The sequence below is a fragment of the Sphaerodactylus townsendi genome, linkage group LG09, assembly GCF_021028975.2.
Source record: "Sphaerodactylus townsendi isolate TG3544 linkage group LG09, MPM_Stown_v2.3, whole genome shotgun sequence".
NCBI lineage: Eukaryota > Metazoa > Chordata > Lepidosauria > Squamata > Sphaerodactylidae > Sphaerodactylus > Sphaerodactylus townsendi.
In genome coordinates, this window is record NC_059433.1 from 16,325,450 (window position 1) to 16,349,789 (window position 24,340).

Below are 24,340 nucleotides of genomic sequence, written 5' to 3' on the forward strand. Positions count from 1 at the left end.
TATTTTTTGTGTATAGACTTATACCATGGATTTCTGTACAAATTCGATTTTCCTTTGTTTATTGTTCTCTCTTTTCCCTGTTCTTCTCTTCTCTTTTTTTTTGCTGGCCTAATGGCCGTAATAAAACTGACTGACTGATTCCCAGCTCTGCCGTCTGAGCTGTGGAGGTTTATCTGGGGAATTCAGATTAGCCTGGGCACTCCCACACACGCCAGCTGGGTGACCTTGGGCTAGTCACAGCTTCTCGGAGCTCTCTCAGCCCCACCTACCTCACAGGGTGTTTGTTGTGAGGGGGGAAGGGCAAGGAGATTGTCAGCCCCTTTGAGTCTCCTGCAGGAGAGGAAGGGGGGAATATAAATCCAAACTCTCCTTATGTCAGTGCCAGGGTCATGCTGCTTTCTGGGTGGTTTCAGCCCCGCCATCTGGATTGCCTTGTAAGTCTTTGGATTTTTGTCCACAAAAAGACTCACAACAATCTTCAGTTCTTCAGCGGTGGTGAATTTATAGTGTTTGTGTTTTCTAGTGCTGTTATTCTCACAGGGGACGATTGAAATGTAGATAGAATTCAACCCCATTTCATCTTCCTTGTAAGCCTGGGTCATCGCGAAATAAAATTACCCCCTTTACAAAATATAAAGAACCCATGCAGGAAAGTTTGCAACCAGCTCATGAGATTACTTTGCCAAGGAAACCATCCCCTTGCCAGTGAAATGTTATACGTCAAATTGGCTTCTGGTTTGGTATTGCTTGAACAAAACTGCAACTTTGCATGACACAATTGTCCAAACAAGCAAGAAGGAACCAGACAGACTTTGGTTTTGATGAGGCACACAGCGGGCAGTACAATTATGAGTAAGGTCCTCAAACACATTTAAACCAGGCTTACACCACAGTTCATGATAGTCTTTGCAAGCCTTCCTTTTTAAAAAATAAGATTTTTTTTGCAAGGGAAGGACCATGAATGCTGTCTCTGGCCCCTTCCGCACATGCAAAATAATGCATTTTCAAACCACTTTCACAACTGTTTGCAAGTGGATTTTGCTATTCCGCACAGCTTCAAAGAGCACTGAAAGCAGTTTGAAAGTGCATTATTCTGCATGTGCAGAATGAGCCTCTGAAGGAGGATGGGCAGTTAAAATAGATACATCAGTGCTACGTTGCTGCATAATCATAGAATTCCAATAAATGGCGATGGAAGTAGAAATTGATGACAGATGCTGTTGCAGCTGCATTTTGATTGGAAAAAAAATCTGGGACTTTCTGACAAAATTGCAAAGTTCACAGATAATTAAATGTGAATTAAGGGTTGATTGTGTTTTCTTGCTTTTCCTATACAGGAGAAATCATATTTAACTACAAAGGGAACAAAACTGACGAAAAAGAAGAAACCACCTGATTCGTCAGGTTAGACGTTTTACTCTTTTTTGAAATCTAAAGCCTTGGCATCTTGCCCGTGGGGATCTGCGCCAAAGTTTACACCTTTGCTTCATCGTATCACCAAACAACTCTCCTGCCAGCGCTTCTGAAGTTTATTCTTGTAATCAGATCAGCCAGTTTACTTACCAATTAAAATATTGCCCAAACAATGTTTAAATCGTTGAGGCAGTGCTATATTTGACCCAGTTGATTATCTGCTGCCATAGCCTAGGTGCAGGTTCAGACTTTCAGATATGTTGTTTTTCTCATTACAAAGAAAATTTTAGATTAGTTTGTCACTTGTGTACAGTAAAGGGGAGTGAAAAATCTACTGGTGCTGAAATCACCACTACATTTCAGTCCCGAGGAGCCCGGCATGAAAACAGGACTGAAATTCAGAAAGAAGCGGCCGTGACTTACCACGGCCGCCATTGCTGATGGGGAAGGGACAGCCTCCTTGGTGGCTGCCGCCTTCCCTGGTGGCCTCGCGTGCTTCCAACTGCTCGTGAGCCCTAGGGCGCCAAGCAGTGACGCTGGCCGCCCTGACGTTGGTGGGAGGTGGGCCTAGGCAGCCTTTATAAGGCCAGGCCTAGCCTACATCCTTCCCAATTTGCCGGAGCTCTTTTGATATTGATGTTGACAAAAATGAATGTTTTCCGGAATGGGCTTGCCAGGTTCTATACTTAGGAACTGAACCTACATACTGTAGTTCCTGTTCAATATTTTAACTGGGAAGTCAAATAAAGGAGCCTTTCTTTATAGGTTCCTTTGCTAATGCGTTGTTCTTAAAGACACACTAATCACTCAGGGTGTAATTGTACGTGGAAGAGGATGAATGACTGCTGTCAACCCACACCTCATCCCATGTCTACCCAGTAATTTTCAAGCTAGATTGTGATATAGGGGTGTGTGGTAAATTGGTGTATATGCAGTCCTCTAGAGGACGACCTCCTTCCTACTTTAAGCCTGACTGCTATGCTTATAACCAGTGGTGGGATCCAAAAATTTTAGTAACAGGTTCCCATGGTGGTGGGATTCAAATTGTGGCGTAGCACCAATGGGGCTGGGCGGGGCATGATGGGGGTGTGGCCAGGCATTCCAGGGCAGGGCATTCCTGGGCGGGGCTGTGGCAAGGACGCAGCCACTGCAACGGTCCTTGGGCGGGAAACGAATGCACGCAGGCGCAGGCTGCCACGCACGCCGGTGCACCTCCTGCTAGACTGCTTCAAGTTCTGCGCGCTACTGCTGAGAGGAGGGGCGTAACTAAGGCAAAAATCACGTGGCAAAATCAACAATTAGTAACCTCCTCTCGGCACACAAATAATTAGTAACCTACACTCGGGAACCTGTGAGAACCTGCTGGATCCCACCTCTGCTTATAACATTGGCCAATGAAGCAATCTCACAGAACTTCCACCCACTAATTATTTTTGCTGCCACCAGCAAGTCCCTCTCCATCAAATCAGAAGTGGTCCTGTCAACTCCTGACACAGAAAAGAAAACCCTTTGACTTCTCTTGATTTGATAGCACAGCCAATTGTGGTGAAGGCATGTGACAGCTAACCGACCAATTTATCTCAAATATTCAGATAATAAGACAACTAGCAGACAGACTACAGTTAAAAGGAAAAGACATATTTAGCTCAATAGACAAAACAATTTGAGCAACTATTTTAGAAACAACTGGAATAAATATATGATCTACAAATGACCTTAGAGCCCAAACTTAACTAGAGGAGGTTAACTATACCTTATTATTTTCCCACTCTGGTCCCACACCAAGGAGGCTACTCCACCCCTTTTTGTGTGAACCGGGTAGATTCCCTGTCTCAGAAACTGGGAATCTTCTCTTCCCTAACCACCTTTCTGAGAGACAGAAAACCTTTCTCAACTTGCCCTTTCTAAGGAAACAGAGGGCCTTTTCTAACTGGTCTACCCTTAGAGAGCCTGGTACATTCAAAAATGTGTCATTAGGCATTCCCTGATTGGCTGAGCACTATCACATGTTATAGGGCAGTGATGGCGAACCTTTTTGAAACTGAGTGCCCAAACTGCAACCCAAAACCCACTTATTTATCGCAAAGTGCCAACACGGCAATTTAACCTGAATACTGAGGTTTTAGTTTAGAAAAAACAGTGGGCTCCAAGGCATGCGTTACTCAGGAGTAGGCTTGGTGGTAGTTGGTGGCTTTGCTTTGAAGCAACCGTGCAACTCTTCCAATGGGTGAATCACGACCCTAGGATGGTTTTCTCAGAAGCAAGCCCCATTGCCAGCAACCGAGCTTACTCCCAGGTAAAGTATCGTGCTTTAGTTCTTCGCATGAAAATCAGTGGGGTTTAACAGCACTTAACAGGGTTACCTACACTGCTTCCCCAAAATTAGATCTTAGGTTTAATGCTAATAATCGAGCCCAGCAGCCCAGGCAAGCCTAGATGTGGGGGGGGGGGGAGGTACTCTGTTTGCACGTGCCCACAGAGAGGACTCTGAGTGCCACCTCTGGCACCCGTGCCATAGATTCGCCACCACTGTTATAGGGAGAGAAGCATGTGACACTCTTACTTATCAGATATTACTGCTGAGTGGACTTACAGAAGCAGTATGATTAATATTTAGAACTAGTGGAGGAAAGGTAAGCAAAAATTTCCACTGAAGTAACCACAAAAGGGGTGTCTTTTTTGTGAAAATTCACCAGAGTGTGCACCAATTTTATTTATCAGTATGACACCTTCACACTTAAACATTTCATCATATCCCAGAATTGAAATGAAGTAGGGATGAGGAAACAATTCACATGATGATGTCATGTCACTTTTCTCAATAAATGTACACAAAATGGAATTGTCGTCACGTATCTCATCTAACCCAGAATTTGGCCTCTGCAGAATTAAATATTTTATTGACCAAATGGTACACCTATGTGTTTAAAATTTTAGGGCTTCTGTTAAGCATTTCACACCTTTATTTGTGGGAAAGGCAACGGCTTTCAAAAGGATGACACAAATACCTGCCCTGTGAGCAAGTGAAATTATACTCAAAAACATATATCATTCTTTTGTACAAATAGCTCATGTTTTCTGTTTGGTTCCAGATGAATCTGAGGAGAAGATTCAGACAGAAAAGGTTCATAAACTCAATAAGGAGAACGCAACTACCGGTTTTGATCAAAGAAGTCTTCCCATATCTTATGATCATGGATCAAAGAACAATGCCGATGAAGCCAACAGCAACAGTTGGAAAAGCATTCTTCCGAAGAAAACACATAAAAGCCAGGGGAAAGCAAATGCAATGGGAGATGCTAGTAAGAAACTGAGTGGCCAAAATATTAAGCGGGACTCACTGGAATCTGTAACGAAGCAGGAGGTGCCTGAAGAAAGCCAGAAGAAGGCAGAAGAAGAGGTTGAAGGAAGAAATTCTAACAGTGCGGTTGAGAGGAAGGCACGAGAAACTACATCCAATGGTGAAGATACAACAGAAAATCTTGAGGACCCATCAAAAACACCGGGTGAACACGTCACGTATGTTGTAAACATTCACACAGTACTTGTTGTCCTGTAGTGGTTTCTGTTGACGTTCATAGAAGACAAGTGGATAGAATGTCATAGGCAAGAGATTCAGAGCAGATAACAAGAACACCCCAGATAAAAAGAAGTTTTGGGCAGGAGCATTACTCCAAATGTCAGAACTTTCTCAGAGGTGGAGTGCAAGGCTCAAACTCTGAGCTGGGAAAGGTGGCTCTGAAAAAATCTGTGGAAACCACTAGCCCTCAAGTGGCTTTCCATATGCAAGGGAACCTTTAGTTATAACCCAGTTTCCGAATCCATATACTGAATTCTTGTGAAAGACTGACTGGTAGTACAGTAACTATATTAATGAATAAAATATTGTTGACTATGTGCAGTATATCCACTGATTTAGCTATACATCTGTTGTGTCCATTGAAGCTATATGTGGATTATGTGCCCTGCCCATGCTCAACGGCTCAGCCCGGGTAACATTTCTAAGACAAGACAAAACATTTCTTTAAACTAACATTCAGTTACTATATAGACATGATAAAAGGGCCTCCAGCAAATACTGTATCTTTACAGAGTCCCTTAGCAAGACTTTGCATCAACTCAAAATAACAGATATTTGTTCAATGGGCCAAAATAATATGGTTCTTTTAAACTCTCTAACAGTGCAATCTTAAACAGGGTTACATCATTCCAAGCCCATTAAATTCAAACCTCCACATAAGGTTGCACCATAAAACTCTAGTTCATTCTCCACTGGGAAGTCCTCTTGCACAAGCCCCATTGAAAGTAATAGCAACGGCGATCTATGGGGACCAGAGGGGGCATATAACCCAAGGGCCATTTGCCTGGGTCACATGGGGGCTGTATTTTGGCCCCCTGCTCCCACCCCCCTGAACCCAACCCCTGGCCAAACGGCCGCTGCCCTCCCCCACCATACCCCTCTCGCTGAACTACCCCCACCCTGGAGTGTTGTGGCTGCAGTGCCACTCAGAGGGTGGAGGAAGAAGAAGAAGAAGAGTTTGGATTTATATCCCCGCTTTCTCTCCTGCAGGAGACTCAAAGGGGCTTACAATCTCCTTGCCCTTCCCCCCTCACAACAAACACCCTGTGAGGTAGGTGGGGCTGAGAGAGCTCCGAGAAGCTGTGACTAGCCCAAGGTCACCCAGCTGGCATGTGTGGGAGTGCCCAGGCTAATCTGAATTCCCCAGAGAAGCCTCCACAGCTCAGGCGGCAGAGCTGGGAATCAAACCCGGTTCCTCCAGATTAGATACACGAGCTCTTAACCTCCTACGCCACTACTTCTCTTAACCTCCTACGCCACTGCTGCTCTTTTAAAATGCACCTAACTTTCCTCCATCATTACAAGTGACACAATAGCTGGCAACGCTCTGGGGACAGGAACGTGGTCCCTGCTCCTGGTGTGTTGCCTGCTCCGGCACCACTTGGAGGGACAGATGAAAGGTTTGTGGGGGTTTGTGGGGGCGGGGGAGTTTGATGGGGACAGGGGGAGTTCAGCCAGGGCATGGGGGTGGGGGCAAGCCCCAAGCACTGTTTCGTTATGGTCTGCCACTGAGTAATAGTAACTTCTCAAAGTTGGCATAGATTGTAGATTGTGGTCAAAATCATTCAGAAGCTCCTACTGCACCATTGTAAACAAGGGAAACATTTATGTGAGCCTTCTGACATTTGGCAGATGTCATCAGTAAACAAAATATCCCACTCCACAAACCACTAAGTATTTTATGGAATGGGCAGAATTCGTTATTACCATTATATAGTGTTCTGGTAGGGATCAGAGTAATTCAATTCCATCCAATTTCATCTGCAGACAGAAGTCCAAGGTGGAATGGATTGCACAGTATGCTTTGCCCATGTACAAGCAGGCTTCCAATAAGTCAAGAAGGGCTTTCACTACAGTATAGGACAGGGGTCGGCAACCTTTATCACCCAAAGAGCCATTTGGACCCATTTTCCACGGCCCCGAAGATCTACCGAACCGGAGAGGTGGCTCCGCACAAAGCTGCCTCCGGTTTGGCCTCTCCATTCACCTTTCCTTCCAGCTCTGGGAGGCAGAGACACCGGGCAGGGAAACCCCCTCTGCCCGATGGAGCAGGCAGTTGCCTGCTCTGTGGGGTAGAGGGGGGATGGCGGCCACAACCTGCCTGGTGCTGCCACCTCTCACACTGCGGGAGGCAGCGGCACTGGGCAAGGAAACCCCCTCTGCCCGTTGGACCAGGCAGCCGCCTGCTCCCTGGGGCAAAGAGGAATGGTGGCTGTGGGGATGGCAGAGGGGAATGGTGGCTGCTGTGGAGGGACACGCCCATGCTACCCTCCAACCTCCAGGGGTCGGAGGGTAGCATGGACGTGTCCCTCCAGCCCTCCAGAGCAGTGCTGGAAGGAGAGGTGAGTGGAGAGGATGCGGAAAGCGGCGCCCTCACGCACGGAGCCGCCTCAGGTTCGGTTCCTCCACTCACCTTTCCTTCCAGCACTGCTCTGGAGGGCTGGAGGGAATGCCCATGCTACCCTCCAACCTCCAGGCCATGTGGAGCCGCAGTATGAGGCTGAAAGAGCCACATGCGGCTCTGGAGCCGCAGGTTGCAGACCCCTGGTATAGGACAAGCCAAACCCTTGCTGCACTAGAGGTTTTCACCTATTTTCAGAATGGGCTTGGGGCTTGCAACAATGCAAAAGGTCCTGAATCTCTTCTGAAAGTGTTTCTGTCTCAGCCAATACACATGGATTCTGGTTACCAGCTCGGATGCGACCTATCAGCCTCCTGGGTTAGAACGGTCCTTCCACATTACCCAATCAAAATAATGATTTCTAAGTTTCAGATTGGAAAATATTTTTCATAGAAGACACATTCTCACAGTCTGCGAGGTTCATCATCTTCTCATTTCACCAACTGAAGGACTGTTTACTGTGGAGGCTTATCTGGGGAATTCAGATAGGCCTGTGCACTCCCACACACGCCAGCTGGGTGCCCTTGGGCTAGTCACAGCTTTTCGGAGCTCTCTCAGCCCCACCCGCCTCACAGGGTGTTTGTTGTGAGGGGGGAAGGGCAAGGAGATTGTAAGCCCCTTTGAGTCTCCTACAGGAGAGAAAGGGGGGATATAAATCCAAACTCTTCTTCTTCTCTTCTAATGTCCAGGGTTAAGAAGAAGATTTGGATTTATGCCCTGCTTTTCTCAACTGTGATGAGTCTCAAAGCAGCTTACAGACTCCTTCCCTTCCCTTCCCCACAGCAAGCACCTTGTGAGGATGTGGAACAGAGAGAGTTCTGAGAGAACTGTGACCGGATCAAGCTCACTTAGCAGACTTCATGTGTAGGAGTGAGGAAAAAACCCAGTTCACCAGATTAGAGGCCGCCACTCATGTGGAGGAGTGGGGAATCAAACCCCGTTCTCCCAATCAGAGTCCACCAGTCTTAACTACTATACCACACTGGCTCTCATGCTATACACTTTCCTGTGCCATACACTAGGCTGCCAAAAAGTGGCCAGGTCTTTTAAAAATGTTGCCGTTCTAGTTTCAATTTTATGTTTTATTTCGGGGAGATGGAACTCCTGTTTTTTAAATATATATTTGTTTTCTCTGCTACTTCCTCATCCCCATTGTAAAGTTATTGACGTCATCTATATTTTGTCCTATAGGCATAAAGATAGTGAAAAATCGTCATCGTCGCCTCTGAAGGATGAGCAGAATGCCAGCAGCAAACGCCGAGTGAATGATGAAGGGATTCCTAAAGATGACAATAAAAAGAGCAGGGTAGATGCAGCAAACGCCAGCGGTGAACACACTTCAGAAGACTCGGCTAAGCTGAATGACACAAAGTCTGCTGTGTTAGAAAATGCAGAAAAATCTGACTCAACTGCTAATGAGCATGAAAGTCACCAGGAGCTTTCTATAGGAGACATTGGTAAAAAAAAAAAAATTAGCATGCAATCCAACCCAAACAAAATTAATTTTAAGCATAACTGCATATTTAGTTTATTCAAGTTAACAGTGATGCACTAATCTTTGGCAAGAGCTTTGTTAAATCATTGAGAATGCATGAGTTACCTAAGAGACTGTCTCTTCTGGTAAATTTCCTGAAGAGCGTTAAGCTCAGTGAATGGTAATCTATTGGAGGTTCCTGGACCTAAAGAGATCCAGCTGGCCTCGATCAGAACCAAGGCTTTTTTGGGCTCCAAGTTGGTGGAATACTCTTTCTAATGACACCTGGACCCTTTGGGATACAGTACAGTTTTGCAGGGATTGTAAGGCAGACTTGTTTCACCAGGCGTGTGGTTGAAGCAGCTATGGTATTCCATCTAGGCCTTCCTTTTCCTTTTTCCTTTTCTCTTCCTTTCCCTTTTCCTTGTACCATCCTGTTTGTATCCCTCAGTGAGGCATGAAGTACTTAGTGCCATCAGAGATATTGAGTGAATTATGCCTTCAAAAAGATTCGGTCATTTGCTAAACATGGGCCTTTTTGTCAGGCACAGCTTACAACAGATTTTCCCAGGGATCAAACTTTGTATCTTGGAAATGTTTTCTGTGAAATAATTTCACACACCTCCAATAAAATCCCTGCAGGAGCAGACACCTATTCCTGAAGGAACAGGATTGCATAGCCTGCCCTCCCACCCCTCCAAAACATATTTTTCAGTCAAATAAGCGCTGCAGCAATGCATAATCCTTGCTGTTGTAGTCCTTGTCAATTTCATTTTGCAAAGCAACTTGTCCTTGTCAGTTTCACTCACTCTTCAGTTACAGCACCTCTTCACCTTAAGGCTGATTCCACATGGGCCAAAAACAGCAGTGTGAAAATGGTGTGAAAACAGTATAAACCCTTGTACGACATTTTAAACCCTTTTACACCATTTTCACACCGGTTTCACACTGCTTTTTTTGGTCCATGCGGAATCAGCCTAAGTTATATCACTAATTCGGAATTGACAAAGCTGATACAATAAACCTGGCTTGTGTCTGTATCTGCTAAAGCAATAAGACAAAGAGAGAAAAATTAAATACTTTAAAAAATGAAGGTTGAGGGAAAAAGGGGTGAATGGAAGATTGGAGGACTACTGAATGTTGCTGGAACTAACAACAATTGAGATGCACTCCGGCCTTTCTCTAGAAGGAATGTTTAATGTGTAATGGTGTTATGTCTTCAAGGAGGCAGACGTGTCTTAAGAACTGTGTTCATTGGAACATAACAGCCGACTAACACAACAGCTCATGGCCGGGCCTCAGTACCTCTAACTCCTCTTCCAGTTACGGTCATAAGACCTGAACCTGTTCTTTATAGAGAGTCTCTGGGGTAGGGATTCCAGCCTCCGAGTGGGATCTGGGGATCCCCCAGAATTATATCTCAACTCCAGACTACAGGGATCAATTCCCCTGAAGAAAATGGGTGTTTTGGAGGGTGGACTCCTTGGCATTGCACCCACTGAGGTCTGTGTCCTCCCAAGGCTCCATCCTCAATCTCCAGGAGTTTCCCACCGACCCCCATTCCCCACCAGTAGTTGGGGAGGGACCAGGAAGCTGTAGCCTGGGAGCTGTCCTTAAAGCAATAGTACCAATATTTCACAGTTGTATTTTTCTTGGGAACATATGACAGTATGGCCCAAAACACATCCAGCTGGCCTCTACTAGGACCAGGGCTTTTATGGGCCTGCCCCCCCCCCTCTGGTGGAACAGGCTCCCTAGAGAGATCAGGACCCTGCAGGACTTTCAGAGTTTCCACAGGGCCTGTAAAACGGACCTGTTCCGCCGGGCATTTGGTCAGCCGGGTTGAATGTGACTCGATCATATCTGGCTTCCGGTGGGCCTAGTTGAGGGAGGGAGGGGGTTGGGTTTTCCTTTGCCATCTGTCTGTGTTTTAAATGGTTCCTGATAATTTATTATGTATTATTATGGTTTTTTAATCTGTTTAAATTATGTATTATGTTATTTTATCGTTGTTGTCCCCCACCCTGAGCCCTTTGGGGGAGGGCGGCCTGTGATAGTAACATGCTCTGTTTTCTGTCATGTGTAGATGATTGTCCACCTCCTCCAGCCCCTTTTGATCATCGGATTGTCTCGGCCAAAAGGGCAGGAATCAGCAGCTTTTACCATGTGGACAAGGATGACATTTTGGGAGGGTAAGTACTATTAAAATCACTGGTGGCAGAACAAACCATTCCTTCAAGTGACTGGAAAGTAAAAAAAGGAACCCTGATATATAATTGATATAATCAGGAACAAGGCTCTTGGTGCTGGTCATCTTGGGGTCATACACAGTTTATACATTGGTGTATAGGGAATATATGTAAAAGATATTGTGGTCCCTAATGACAGGGAGTAGGAAAAAATGGGGGGGGGAAATACATTTATGAAGATGCTATTATTTGTTGTTTGCACCATTTTAAAATGCATCAACTCTTTCCCCTTCATTACCCTTCAAAATATATTTGTCCTCATTCCTGAGTGAATGCTACAACCCATTCCACCCAAGATAAGAAATCTTTGATTACCTGAGTAGAAAGAAACCAGGCAATGCTCTGACTCTGATATTGTTCCATTGGTGGATTAAAAATGGTAGTTGCTTTGGTAGCGTGCTCAACTCTACCTGGAGAGCAGCATTGGCATAGGAGGTTAAGAGCTCGTGTATCTAATCTGGAGGAACCGGGTTTGATTCCCAGCTTTGCCGCCTGAACTGTGGAGGCTTATCTGGGGAATTCAGATTAGCCTGTACACTCCCACACATGCCAGCTGGGTGACCTTGGGCTAGTCACAGCTTCTTGGAGCTCTCTCAGCCCCACCTACCTCACAGGGTGTTTGTTGTGAGAGGCGAAGGGCAAGGAGATTCTCAGCCCCTTTGAGTCTCCTGCCGGAGAGAAAGGGGGGATATAAATCCAAATTCCTCCTCCTCCTCCTCCTCCTCCTGCTGCTGCTGCTGCTGCTGCTGCTGCTTCTTCTTCTTCTTCTTCTTCTTCTTCTTCTTCTTCTTCTTCTTCTTCTTCTTCTTCTTCTTCTTCTTCTTCTTCTTCTTCTTCTTCTTCTTCTTCTTCTTCCAATCCTCTCAGACCAAGACATTTATTCCCAGAGGTGTTGGGTTGGCCACAGTAGTAATGGATAAGGCTTGGGTTGATCCAGCAGGGCTCTTTGTATGTTCTTATATTTTGATCTGACTAACAAATTTTGAATGGCTCCTAGAAAAATCATCATTTCCCCCTCTTTCTCCAGTGGACGATTTGGACAGGTGCATAAATGTGAAGAAAAATCAACAGGTCTCAAATTAGCTGCCAAAATTATAAAAGTCAGAGGTGTAAAGGAAAAGGTAAGTGTGATCAGTAGACCCTTGCCTATCTGCATTTGTTACAGAGGGAGATTATTCCATGTGTGCAAGCTCTTAATACAGAAAGTGTCGTGGTGACTTCAGTATTTTTGGGTGGGGATGCTATTGCCAACAGTGTCAACAGTTGCTTCGATCCCACTCATAGTCCTCTGAATCTACAATTTGTCTCTATTTCATTTTTATGTAGTTTCCCTCTTTTTTTGTCCTTTGTCAAAAAGCCTTTTATCAAAGACTTGGTTTTATTTTGCTAGGCAATAGTTTGGGTCATTATCTAAAATTTGGGAGGAATTTATCTGGCTATTCTCAACTGAATTTCTACATTCCATGCACTTTCAGAATGCTGCATGCCTCGGCATATTTTCATGTCAGCTTAAAACATGTACAGTCTGTCTTACAGGGAATTGCACAACCCCTTTATTTGGCAATATTTGGCAAATAAAACCAGGATGGCGGTGATGCTGTCAATTGACTTTCTTGATATATTGTCAAAGGCTTTCACGGCCAGAATCACTAGGCTGTTGTGGGTTTTCCGGGTTGTATGGCCCTGTTCCAGTAGCATTTTCTCCTGACATTTCATCTGCATCTGTGGCTGGCATCTTCAGATGCTAGTAATAGGACCACAACTACTGTTGCACTCTGGCTAATTTTTCAGCTAATTTTTCAAATGCGTATATCTATATACATGAGTTTATATCATTGTTCATATTTTTTATATTTCATTAGTCTGAATTATGTATTTCTGTTTTTGCTGTTCTGGTCGTAGACCGTAAATAAAATGATTTGATTTGATATTTCATTAGTTATAAATACAATCATTTCTTGTCAACAGCATCCAACAGGTAAGTTCAACTTATTTTTAACAATTATAACAGATAGATTCAGGGTCATTCATATTAATTCAGGTAAGTATTTAGTTCATACTCTCCCGTCAGTTCAACTTCCATAAGGTAAGTATTCAATCAATGCGAAAACATGTATACACATAAATATATATTCAGTCCATCTTGATTCATCAACATTTTATATAAATCCGCTCAGGTAAGTATTCTGTACGTATTCAATAATAAGTCCAAAATTGTGCACAGGCATAAGTCCAAATTCTTTTAAACACAAGGAGGAAAACGCATTGCGCCTGATCCGCGTTTTTCGATGGCTTCATCAGCCTCACAGGTTGTAGATATAATTTATATTGGCTTCATATGGGTACTTTTCTCTCAATCTGAGCTGAAATTTCCCATCATGCCATCTTTAGATGCTAACCACAGATACAGGCAAAAACATCAGGAGAAAATGCTACTGGAACACGGCCGTAAAAACTGAAAAACCCACAACGCCCTAGACTTTCTTGATACTTTTTTCACAGGATGAAGTAAAGAACGAAATCAATGTTATGAACCAGTTGAATCATGTGAACCTCATCCAGCTGTATGATGCGTTTGAATCCAAAAACGATATTGTCCTTGTCATGGAGTAGTAAGTATCCACCTGTCTAATGTTTCTTCCACTTCCATACTTTGAAACAAGGGCTGTATCGGCACCAATGCATTTTGTGTAATACAACAGAAAACAAGTAGTTTTAGAATTGCGATCACAGCCATCAAAGCCATAGTGAAGTTTCAAAAAACCAATAAATACTTCCAGAAGTCAATGTGTAAATGACTTAGCTCTCCAGGTATTACCGTAAATACTCGCCTATAAGTCGACCTGAATATAAGTCGAGGCACCACAAAAAACTGGGAAAACGTATTGACTCTAGTATAAGACTAGGGTGGGAAATGCAGCAGCTACTGGTAAATTTCAAAAATAAAAACCAATAAAAATGTTTTTGAATGTTTATTTCAAAGAAAAACAGTATGGTATCAACAATAACTTTAAAGTTCTGAAGTGGAATATATAACTCTGACAGACAGTGGGCCTTTCCCCACTTACCTTCTGCCCCGCACTACCGTAGGCAAGTAGCATGGGGTCCCCCGGCACTCCCCACTACAGGGGCGGCGACAATGCAGCCGCCTCGACGCTGCCGCTGTCGCGCCCCCTCAGCGCGTGTCATCCCTGGCGCTCTTCCAAATGGCGCCTTTTGATGACCCTGTGCAAAGTGCGGGGTCGTGGGGAAGCCGGGCGCGCACCAGAAATGACGCGCGCTGAGAGCAGCGCGGGGCATACGGGGGTCGTGGCAAGTGGGGAAACGCCCACTATCTCTTCAGAGTTTCATAGGGAAGATGCTCAACAAGATCCCCCTTTAAAAATGTCCCTACAGGTTCTCCTTATCATTACGCAGTTCTTAGCTTATCATTACGCCATGAAGATGCTTGCGTGGTGATGGCAGCTGCTGCCCCAAAGCAAGTTTTTTTTTGCAGGTCTGCAAGCTCAGCTGGGCAGAAGTCCCACCTGCTTTCCAAAAACACTGGGTGGGGGCCGAGAAAGGTGCTGGCAGTGGCTGCACCCCAGGGCACCCTGTGTGTGTGTGTGTGGGGGGGGATTCCTGCCACCATGGGCTTTAATGGTGTGTATTTCCCAATGAGTATGGCTCCCTAGCATTCATGGAGCTTCCTGGCCTGAACAAAAATTCTGTAACAGATACATTTAATATTTAACATTCACACCTATTCACTGTGAATGAAGCTACTGGCCACCTGTAGTGCAGTGAAGCAACAGCCCAAGGCTTACCTGGGAGCTGCCTTTGTGTCCACATAGCAGGGAGCAGGTGCAGAAAAACACCCTCAGCTCCCAGCCTTTTTTCACTCGCCACCCATTCCCCCCACCCACCCGCTCGCCACCCGTTCACTCGCATATAAGTTGAGGGGGGCTTTTTTCAGCACAAAAAATGTACTGAAAAAGTAGACTTATAAGCGAGTATATAAGGTATTTCCTGCTCTGTTTTCCACCATGACCTAGTGCTCATCCTTAACCTAGATATGAATGTATGCCCCTGCTGCCTCCACATCCTGTGTTCCTTGGGGTGAGAGAAACCGTAAATCATGTAAAGAACCTGGATCCTGAAAGATGAATACATTTTCTCAATTTTGCAGGATTTGCGCAGATCGGCAAATATTGGTGTAGCGGGTGTGAGTTTTCTCTATATTTGTCTGCATGAAAGGGACACCCCCTCAACCACACAAGTTAAGCATAAACAAACCGAAGTCTCTCTTTTCAGTGTGCCGGGAGGAGAACTGTTTGATCGAATTATTGACGAGACCTACAATTTGACAGAAATGGATACCATCTTGTTCATCAAGCAGATCTGTGAAGGGATTCAGTACATGCATCAGATGTATATTCTCCATTTGGATCTGAAGGTAAAGCGCTTCGGTTACACCATCCCTGTCAGTATTGTCACAATGTCTTGAAGTGTGCTAACCAGGCCAAAGACTTTATGAATAACAATTCCAATTCATTTCAACAGGGGTGAACGGGGGCACGGCAGGGGTGCAGTTTCCCTGGCTGTGACTATTTCATCTTGAATGACTCTGCTTGGAGTTTTGCATCTCTACAGAGTCTAGACCAGTGGTGGGATCCAAACATTTTAGTAACAGGTCCCTCGCCAGCCCCCCCTCAGCAAAGGGGGCAGAGGCGTACCAAGGAAAACCTGACCCTGGGCAAAACCTGTTGGATCCCCCCCCCCATGGGCAGCCACCCCACCACGACCCCAAAATTTTCTTTTTTGTACCAGGTCATTTCTAAATCATCATCACATTATAGAAAATGCTCCAACTCACAAATCTGAACACAGCAATGGTGAAACACACAGGTTCTTGATAGAGACTGGTGAGATAAAAGGTACAAAAGGCTGAGAATCAATGAATTGCAGTACCTGAAAGGGATTAGCCCAGTTCAGGGAGTTACATTATTAGTCGCAATGGCTATATGGAACCTTCTCGTTCAAAGGCAGTATGCCTCTCGGGGAGGCGAGGGCTGGAGATGGAAAAGCGGACCCAATTAGTAACCCCCTCTTGGCACCCACAAATAATTAGTAACCCACTCTCGGGAACTGGTGAGAATCTGCTGGATCCCACCTCTGGTCTAGACCCCTTACATATCTGCTCCTAGCTTCACTGACACACACAAACCTCCTTACCACATTGAAATGTGCATTCACAAGGAGGATCCTGTGGTGAAGACATCCCTAATCATTCATATTTTGGTAACTGTACATTTGTGATGAAGAGGAGAGTAAAACGGCACAGTTCTGATTGTGTAATGAACATTGGTAAAGCCAGGGGTGTTTATTTCATTAGTTTTATTTTATTTCATTAGTTTTACATGCCGTCCTTCTGCTCACAGGCTCAGGGCAGCTACCGATGTTCTTTTTCTAAGACAATATTTTTACACATAACAGAATGGCCTCCTATCTGTATCATCTGACCAATCCAGATCAGAGAAGAGTCTTTTCACTCTCTCGCTTCAATGTTTTCCCTTCTGCCGTACTACGAGGTAGATCTAGAAATCTAGAAAACAATCTAGAAATGTGTAAAAGGGTGTGTTCATGTGGTGCAAATCAATTAGAAACATTAACTCACCAATTATTCCGTTGCCCTAAATCGGCAAGTATTAGAGTCAAATACTCTAGGTTGCTTTCTATGATACCTAGCGAGCTGGATGAACTAAGCATTGTTCTTATTAAATAATTAAATAATTCTGATGCTACATTCTGTAAAATGGCTGCGAACTTTCTGCTGGAAATATCCCATAAACAACAGTATGTATGAATCAACTTCATTTGTTATATGTTGCAAGTTTGTATTTTGATGCGATTTAGATGTGATTTTATACTGTTTATGCCAAATAAAGGCTAAATGAATGAAATGAATGGAAAAATTTTTATATATATAATCTGACGGTTCAAAATGTGCATCCCAGACAGTTATCTTTTCAGCAAATTTGTAACTGCCCTCAACTGAGGATATAATATGAAAATTAGAATCAGTGAGCCATCCATACAGAGTAAGGGACCTGACAGATCAGATCCACTTAGTTAAGATTTGGAGAAGTGAAGAGCAGAGTTGCCTGACATTAATGTATCAGATACCAGAGAAATCCCAAGTGGAAAGATAAATGTCAAAGAATGATGCAGACCTTTCACCCCCCTTAAATGTCCTAATGTCAGTTCATTAAGGGCTGCTAAATCACAACATTGACTTCCAGAAGTATGAAGATGTGATCAGAAAAGTCTATCCTAGAGACCCAGACAGCAATAAAAAAAAATGCCAGCAAGTGCTTGGTGACCTGGACTTCCAGAAGTCCAGTCAAAGAGCTTACATTCCCTTTCTGAAAGCTCACTAATGAGTTCTTTATCTGAAGTTGCTGCATTATGTCAAACTGAAATGCCATGGCGGGGAAAAGCTGTACTGGTGGAGCATTCCCAGCGTCAAATACCACATGATTATAGTCAGAGATATCCACAGAGCCCAGCTTGCCAGGACTGTGGTGCATATTTTTATACTGTGCTATTCACTGACATTTCTCATATATATGTGATTTTTCTTCTTCTTCTGGCAGCCTGAAAATATCCTCTGTGTGAATCGAGAGGCTAATAAAATAAAGATTATTGACTTTGGGCTGGCAAGGAGGTATGTTGTTTTAATCAAGTTATCAGCACCCTTAATTTCCTAAATCCCAGGTTTCCTTTTATTTGATGAAATATTAAGAAGAGTGGTGAAACAGCAAGACAAACAAACCCATCAGGCTATTTGGACATTGTTGGCTGACTACTATAAAAACTGGGGAATGTCCAGTGGTGGGATCCAAAAATTTTAGTAACAGGTTCCCATGGTGGTGGGATTCAAACAGTGGCGTAGCGCCAATGGGGCTGGGCGGGGCACGATGGGGGCGTGGCCGGGCATTCCGGGGGCAGGGCATTAATAGTTTCTCTGTTACTGTAAAAAACTCTAACTGTAAAAAAAAAAGTTCCTAATTTCCAGCTGGTATCTTTCTGTCCATAATTTAAACTCATTATAGCAAGTCCTATCATCTACTGCCAACAGAAACAACTACTTCTCCTCTAATTGACTGCCTGTCTAATACTTTCAAATACTTAATTTTGTTTCTAGAAATCAAAAGAAGGATACTTTCCTTAAACAAGGAACTTTACCATATTTCTAAAACATGTTTTTAAAACAGCCCAACAGGGAGAATGATCCCGTTTTCTACCTTCACTAACCCGCCACATAGGAAACATCAGGACTTTGACCTAATGGAATTTCTAATGGAAAAGCAGACCCAATTAGTAACCCCCTCTCGGCACACACAAATAATTAGTAACCTACTCTCGGGAACCTGTGAGAACCTGCTGGATCCCACCTTTGCTCACAATATTTGTGTGATTAGGAAAGGAACGTGATAGTAAGCTGCTTTGAGACTCCTTTTGGTATAGAAAAGCAGGGTGTTAATCAACCCCTCTTCTTTAAACCTATTTATTCCCATTCTTTCTGGTGGGGTGATCCACTAATCCGCCAGTTCAGGGCACAAATCAATAAAACTGAAAAAGCCTGGTGGTGCCCGCTTGCATGTGTTTTGCAACCCATGGTTGGTTTGGGTAGGTAACCATTGATGTATTTCATTGTTACCATTGCCTACTAGATATAAGCCAAGGGAGAAGCTGAAGGTGAACTTTGGCACCCCAGAATTCCTCGCTCCTGAAGTTGTGAACTATGACTTCGTCTCCTTTCCGACTGACATGTGGAGCATAGGAGTCATTGCCTACATGTTGTAAGTAAACCTAAGGCCCTTTCCTGTTAAGGTTGTCTTTCGTTTACAACTGCTATCAGCTCAATGAAGTTTTCTCTTCGAGCCCATAATTAAATTTCATTAGCTTGTGATTTACTTAACGTTCATTGAGATTTGTTTTCCCTGCAGGCTCAGTGGATTATCTCCTTTCCTGGGGGAGGATGATAATGAGACTCTAAACAACATCCTGGCTTGTAGATTTGACTTCGACGATGAAGAATTTCAGAGTGTGTCAGAGGAAGCCAGAGACTTCATCACTAAACTTCTCATCAAGGAAAAAGGGTAATGGCCTGGATTCCAATAAATTCCAGCTTTTTAATACGTTATTCAACAATAAAAAGTTTTCTTTTGAGACACACAAAGCAGGAGATGGTGTGTAATTGGATAAATGCCATAGATCAGGGGACCTCGACCTTTTCAAACCTGTGGACGCATTGGGAATTCTAACACAGCATGGTGGGCACAGCCACAAAATGGCTTCCAGTGTAACAAAATGGCAGGGCACAGCTTAACGTTATTAACACAGTGTAGATCCTTGATCCTTTATTAACACAGTATAGAGCGGTGGGGGCAGCTGGTGCCCAAGCAACATTTTTAAAAATCTGGCAAATGTCCTACCTGGTCCCACCCACTTCCTAAAAACACTTCTCAGGTGCTCAGGTGCCAGAGCTGCCAGGTATCCCTGCTATAGATTCATACAAAATCCTTCAAAGTCTGGTAAAGTACACAAGCGTATTACTAGGTGACTAGAGTATGATGTGACTATAGTCCCGTGGTGGCGAACCTTTGGCACTCCAGATGTTATGGACTACAATTCCCATCAGCCCCAATTGGCCATGCTGGAAGAGGCTGATGGGAATTGTAGTCCATAACATCTGGAGTGCCAAAGGTTCGCCACCACTGCAGTCTGTCTCAGAAGAAAAGATGTTAGTAGGGCTGTATATTTATCTGCCACAAAGCTCAACATGACGAATCTTCTTTGTTGTAGAATGCTTTGCCAAGGTCCTAATGCCTGCCTATCCCTGCTTTCCAAGTAAAAATACATTTGGGCATTCAGTAAACTCTAAATACTCTTGTATCAAAGTGCCATGTTCAGTAATGGACAAGATAATGGGTTTTGACAAAAGCAGAGCAGAAAAATGAATGATAACTCTCATATTCATTTTGGGATTATATTCTAATGTGGAAGCATATAATTTTCTCAACCACTGCACCTCAACTGACCTTACTAACATTTTTATCTGAGACAGAGTATAGGCATATGATATGACTAGATAATGATGGCTGACATGAAAAGAGTGAGAATTATGATATAATCATTGTTTTAGTGTGTCCTACTATTATTTATTGTTAGGTTGTCTCATGGAGTAATCCAATACTAAATTATTCCATGTATGAATAATTATTTATAATCAGTCTGACCCACCGAGATAAGTAGCATCATGACAGAGAGTTGTTTAGGGTCTGCTCAACTTACTGTAGTATGGAATATCACAGTAGAATGTGCTTGTATTGTACATATAAACAAAATTATAATAAAATATATCTTAAAGAAGAGTGTGATATTACCAAATTTAAGCATTTTAAGTTCCCTTTAATTCAATAACTTAAGTGATTGCTTAAATTATTGCTGAAGTACACTTCAGAATAAGATTTATTTGTTGTATAGACACCTTCTCCTCCCCCAAATCTTGAGCTTGAGGTGAATATAATCCTAGTGGCAGAGATTAAGAGAACTATCCTAAACAGATCTTCTCAGCAGCCTACTTAAGCTTATTCATCAAGGCTTACTCCAGGGAAAATGTTCTTAGGATTCCACTGTAAGCTTCATCTATGCCGATGATTCTGTCATTCTCTCGAGGACACCCATTGGTTTAAAAAGAGCTCTAAGCAAATTTGCATATTATTGCCATCAAGAACACTTAACAATAAATTTCCAAAAAACCCCGAAGATTCTTGCATTTGGAAATCGTCTTGGACCCAGAAACTGGCAGCTATTAGGAAATAAGATCAAACAGGTTCATAGTTTTAAATACTTAGGGGTGATACTTCAGACCTCAGGCACCAAATTTGCTCACCTTACTTCAATGGCAAATGTAGGCGAGAAGTCCGCTAACAGTATCCTAAAGTTCTATAACACTAGAGGAGGCTCGTATGTCCCAGCAGCGCTGAAATAGTTCAAAGCAAAAACTATCCTGCAGTGAGTCTATGGTACTTTTCTAGGATCTCCCTCTGCATCATTTGCTCTACTAGAAAGAGTACAATCTAAGTTCCTTAGATCTCTTGTACAGGTCCCAATGGTCTTTTGAGTCTAGGATTGTCTAGCATCAAAGGAAGTAATTCCATAGTTCTAAGCAAGTCTCAGAACTGCCTGTCTGGATACCTTTGCAATCCTGACTGGCAGTGGTGGGATTCAAAAATTTTAGTAACAGGTTCCGATGGTGGTGGGATTCAAACAGTGGCATAGCGCCAATGGGGCTGGAAGCGAGGGAACCTGACGACGGCGGAGACCCAGGCATTCCCTAGGCCCGGCGGGAGGAGGCATTCCTGGTAGGGGCTGTGTGGCTTAAGGATGCAGGGTGCGTGCACCCCAGGTGCAGTTCCCTTTCGCCCCGCCTCTAGATTCAAATAATGACTGTTTAAAGTATTTAAAAAGCAATATACCGAAAGGTAGTGTATTATTTCTTTTTTATATAATTATATTGATTGATTTTAAATAATAACATAAGTAAGGAGAGAAACCAAAAACTGTTTACAATTGTGAACATATTACAAACATATCTAATTGTCTATCTCTCTCAACCCCCCCAACTAAAACATCCTATATTGCCTCCCTCATTCCCATATTTCCCTCCCTCCCTGCTTTCTACTTCCCTTTCAGATTCCTATAACTACTTTATCTATTCCAGATAAACTAACAGAGGGAGAGATCCAAAATCCTTAATCTAAAAGAGTAGTTTAAACTCCTCTCTTTCCAATATAAATTTCAAGGGGGAAAAAGAAAATGAAAAATCTTTACCTATAATACTTTCCCAACCTTTATACCAATGAACAAAAAAAATAGAATTACTATATATTGTATTATTTCATACAGTTCATACATACGTGGGGGGTGCCATGGGGGGCAGGGGGGCTGCAGGGGGCCCTGGGGGGCAATTTTGCATCCCCCACTTGACGAGATTTGTTGTACCCAGGGACAGAGATTACCCCTTTGTCCCTAGTGGAGTTAATCATTAATAACCGGTTCTCCGAACTGAGAAAATTTTAGTAACCGGTTCTACCGAATAGGTGCGAATAGGCTGCATCCCACCTCTGCTGACTGGGCATATCAACAGTAACTTTCAAGGATCTGGGATCTTACTATGGCAAAACCCTCTATGAGGTGGCTTAAAGAGTGTTATTGCTTTCAGTTTTTGAAATGCGAACACGATGAATGCTAAAATTATTGCAGATATATCACATGCTATTTCCCTCCCCCTTCCAGCTGGAGAATAAGCGCCACAGCAGCCTTAAAACATCCTTGGCTGTCGGACCAAACCCTCCATTACAGACTGCTGCCTAAGGTCTGTAGATTTGTTCTTTGCATTTCTCCCATGAGCCTTATTAAATCTCCCCTTTCTGTTGTATGCCATGTTTCTATATGCTTTTGTCTGTGCTAATATTGCTTTACAAAAACTGTGTGTGTGTGTGTGTGTTTGTGTGTGTGTGTGTGCGTGTGTGCGTGTTTCTTTGGGGGAGGGATATTAGCTGTTCTTGTTAACCTAATGTTGGTTAGGCCATATCTTTAATGAGTTGATAGTCTTTTGTAGAGGTAGGATCATGCACAGTTGTTTTTCATGATACAAGTTCAACATCCATATGTCTTCCAGTGGGCTTAGATGGGAAATTTGTGTGAGGTGCCTTGTTGACTGTAGTAAAGACTGTCTTCACAGGGTGGAGGAATCAGCGGATCTTCCCTCCAATCCATCAAGCTGATAACCAGAGCTACCCTGAACACATTCGTGCCCTTCTAAGCTCATAGACTTCAATGCACATAGAAGGACAATACTGATCACATATTATAAAGGCTATCCATAGGGATTCCAAGTCATGGGGCTTAAGCATTCCCAAGTTCATACAGATGTGGAGGGTTGGCTTTCTTAGCAGTCACATCACACTTAGCTGCCATATCACGTTCAGCTTGAGAGTCTTTATAGGCAACAAGATGAGTATGATTCAACAGTGTGATGGGGCAGCTAAGAAAGCCAATGTGATCCTGGGCTGCATCAATAGGAGTATAGTGTCTAGATCAGGGGTCTGCAACCTGTGGCTCTCCAGATGTTCATGGACTACAATTCCCATCAGCCCCTGCCAGCATGGCCAATTGGCCGTGCTAGCAGGGGCTGATGGAATTTGTAGCCCATGAACATCTGGAGAGCTGCAGGTTGCAGACCCCGGGTCTAGATCAAGTGGAGTAATAGTACCACTCTATTCTGCATTGGTCAGACCTCACCTGGAATACTGTGTCCAATTCTGGGCACCACAATTCAAAAGGGATATTGACAAGCTAGAGTCTGTCCAGAGGAGGGCAACCAAAATGGTAAATAATCTGGAATCCATGCCCAATGAAAAGCTGGGTATGTTAGAACAAGAAGAAGAAGAAGCAGAAGAGGAGGAGGAGGAGGAGGAGTTTGGATTTATATCCCCCCTTTCTCTCCTGTAGGAGACTCAAAGGGGCTGACAGAGAGTTCAGAAGAACTGTGACTAGCCCAAGGTCACCCAGCTGGCGTGTGTGGGAGTGTACAGACTAATCTGAATTCCCCAGATAAGTCTCCACAACTCAAGCGGCAGAGCTGGGAATCAAACCCGGTTCCTCCAGATCAGAGTGCACCTGCTCTTAGCCACTGCTCTTAGCCACTTTGCCACTGCTGAGAAGGTTAAAGGGTGACATGACAGCCATGTTTAAATATTTGAAGGGATATTATGTTGAAGCTTGTTTTCTGCTGCTCCAGAGACTAGTACAGTAATAGATACAAACTATGAGAAAAAAGATTCCACCTAAACATTAAGAAGAACTTTTTGATGGCAAGAGCTGTCAGATAGTGGAATATGCTGCTTCAGAATAGGGTGGAGTCTCCTTCTTTGGAGGTTTTTAAACAGTGGCTGGATGGCCTCTGTTTGAGTGTGTGTTCCTGTATGGCAGGAGTTTGGATTGAATGACCCTTGTGATCTCTTCCAACTCTGATTCTATGAAACATCTACAACCAAAGAAAGAATAGGTAAGGACTGGAAGAAGTCTCATGACCTCATTGCTTTGTGACCCCTGTCTCTGACTTTTCAGTATCTGAGAAATCATACTGTAGTCAAGGAGTGGTAATACTG

General features: G+C 43.7%; 1 protein-coding gene across 2 annotated transcripts in view; it reads left to right on the forward strand.

The window, feature by feature from the left end:
• Window positions 1–24,340, forward strand: part of MYLK4 (myosin light chain kinase family member 4) — a 137,862-nt gene that overhangs the window by 109,117 nt on the left and 4,405 nt on the right. For both annotated transcript variants that reach the window (XM_048507123.1, XM_048507122.1), the window contains 11 exons: window positions 1,338–1,404; window positions 4,506–4,932; window positions 8,586–8,851; window positions 10,955–11,060; window positions 12,145–12,238; window positions 13,620–13,729; window positions 15,411–15,552; window positions 17,753–17,823; window positions 18,833–18,961; window positions 19,109–19,261; window positions 22,464–22,542. In XM_048507123.1, coding sequence (XP_048363080.1) covers window positions 1,338–1,404; window positions 4,506–4,932; window positions 8,586–8,851; window positions 10,955–11,060; window positions 12,145–12,238; window positions 13,620–13,729; window positions 15,411–15,552; window positions 17,753–17,823; window positions 18,833–18,961; window positions 19,109–19,261; window positions 22,464–22,542 — 1,644 coding nt within the window. The remainder of the gene's footprint in view (window positions 1–1,337; window positions 1,405–4,505; window positions 4,933–8,585; window positions 8,852–10,954; window positions 11,061–12,144; window positions 12,239–13,619; window positions 13,730–15,410; window positions 15,553–17,752; window positions 17,824–18,832; window positions 18,962–19,108; window positions 19,262–22,463; window positions 22,543–24,340) is intronic.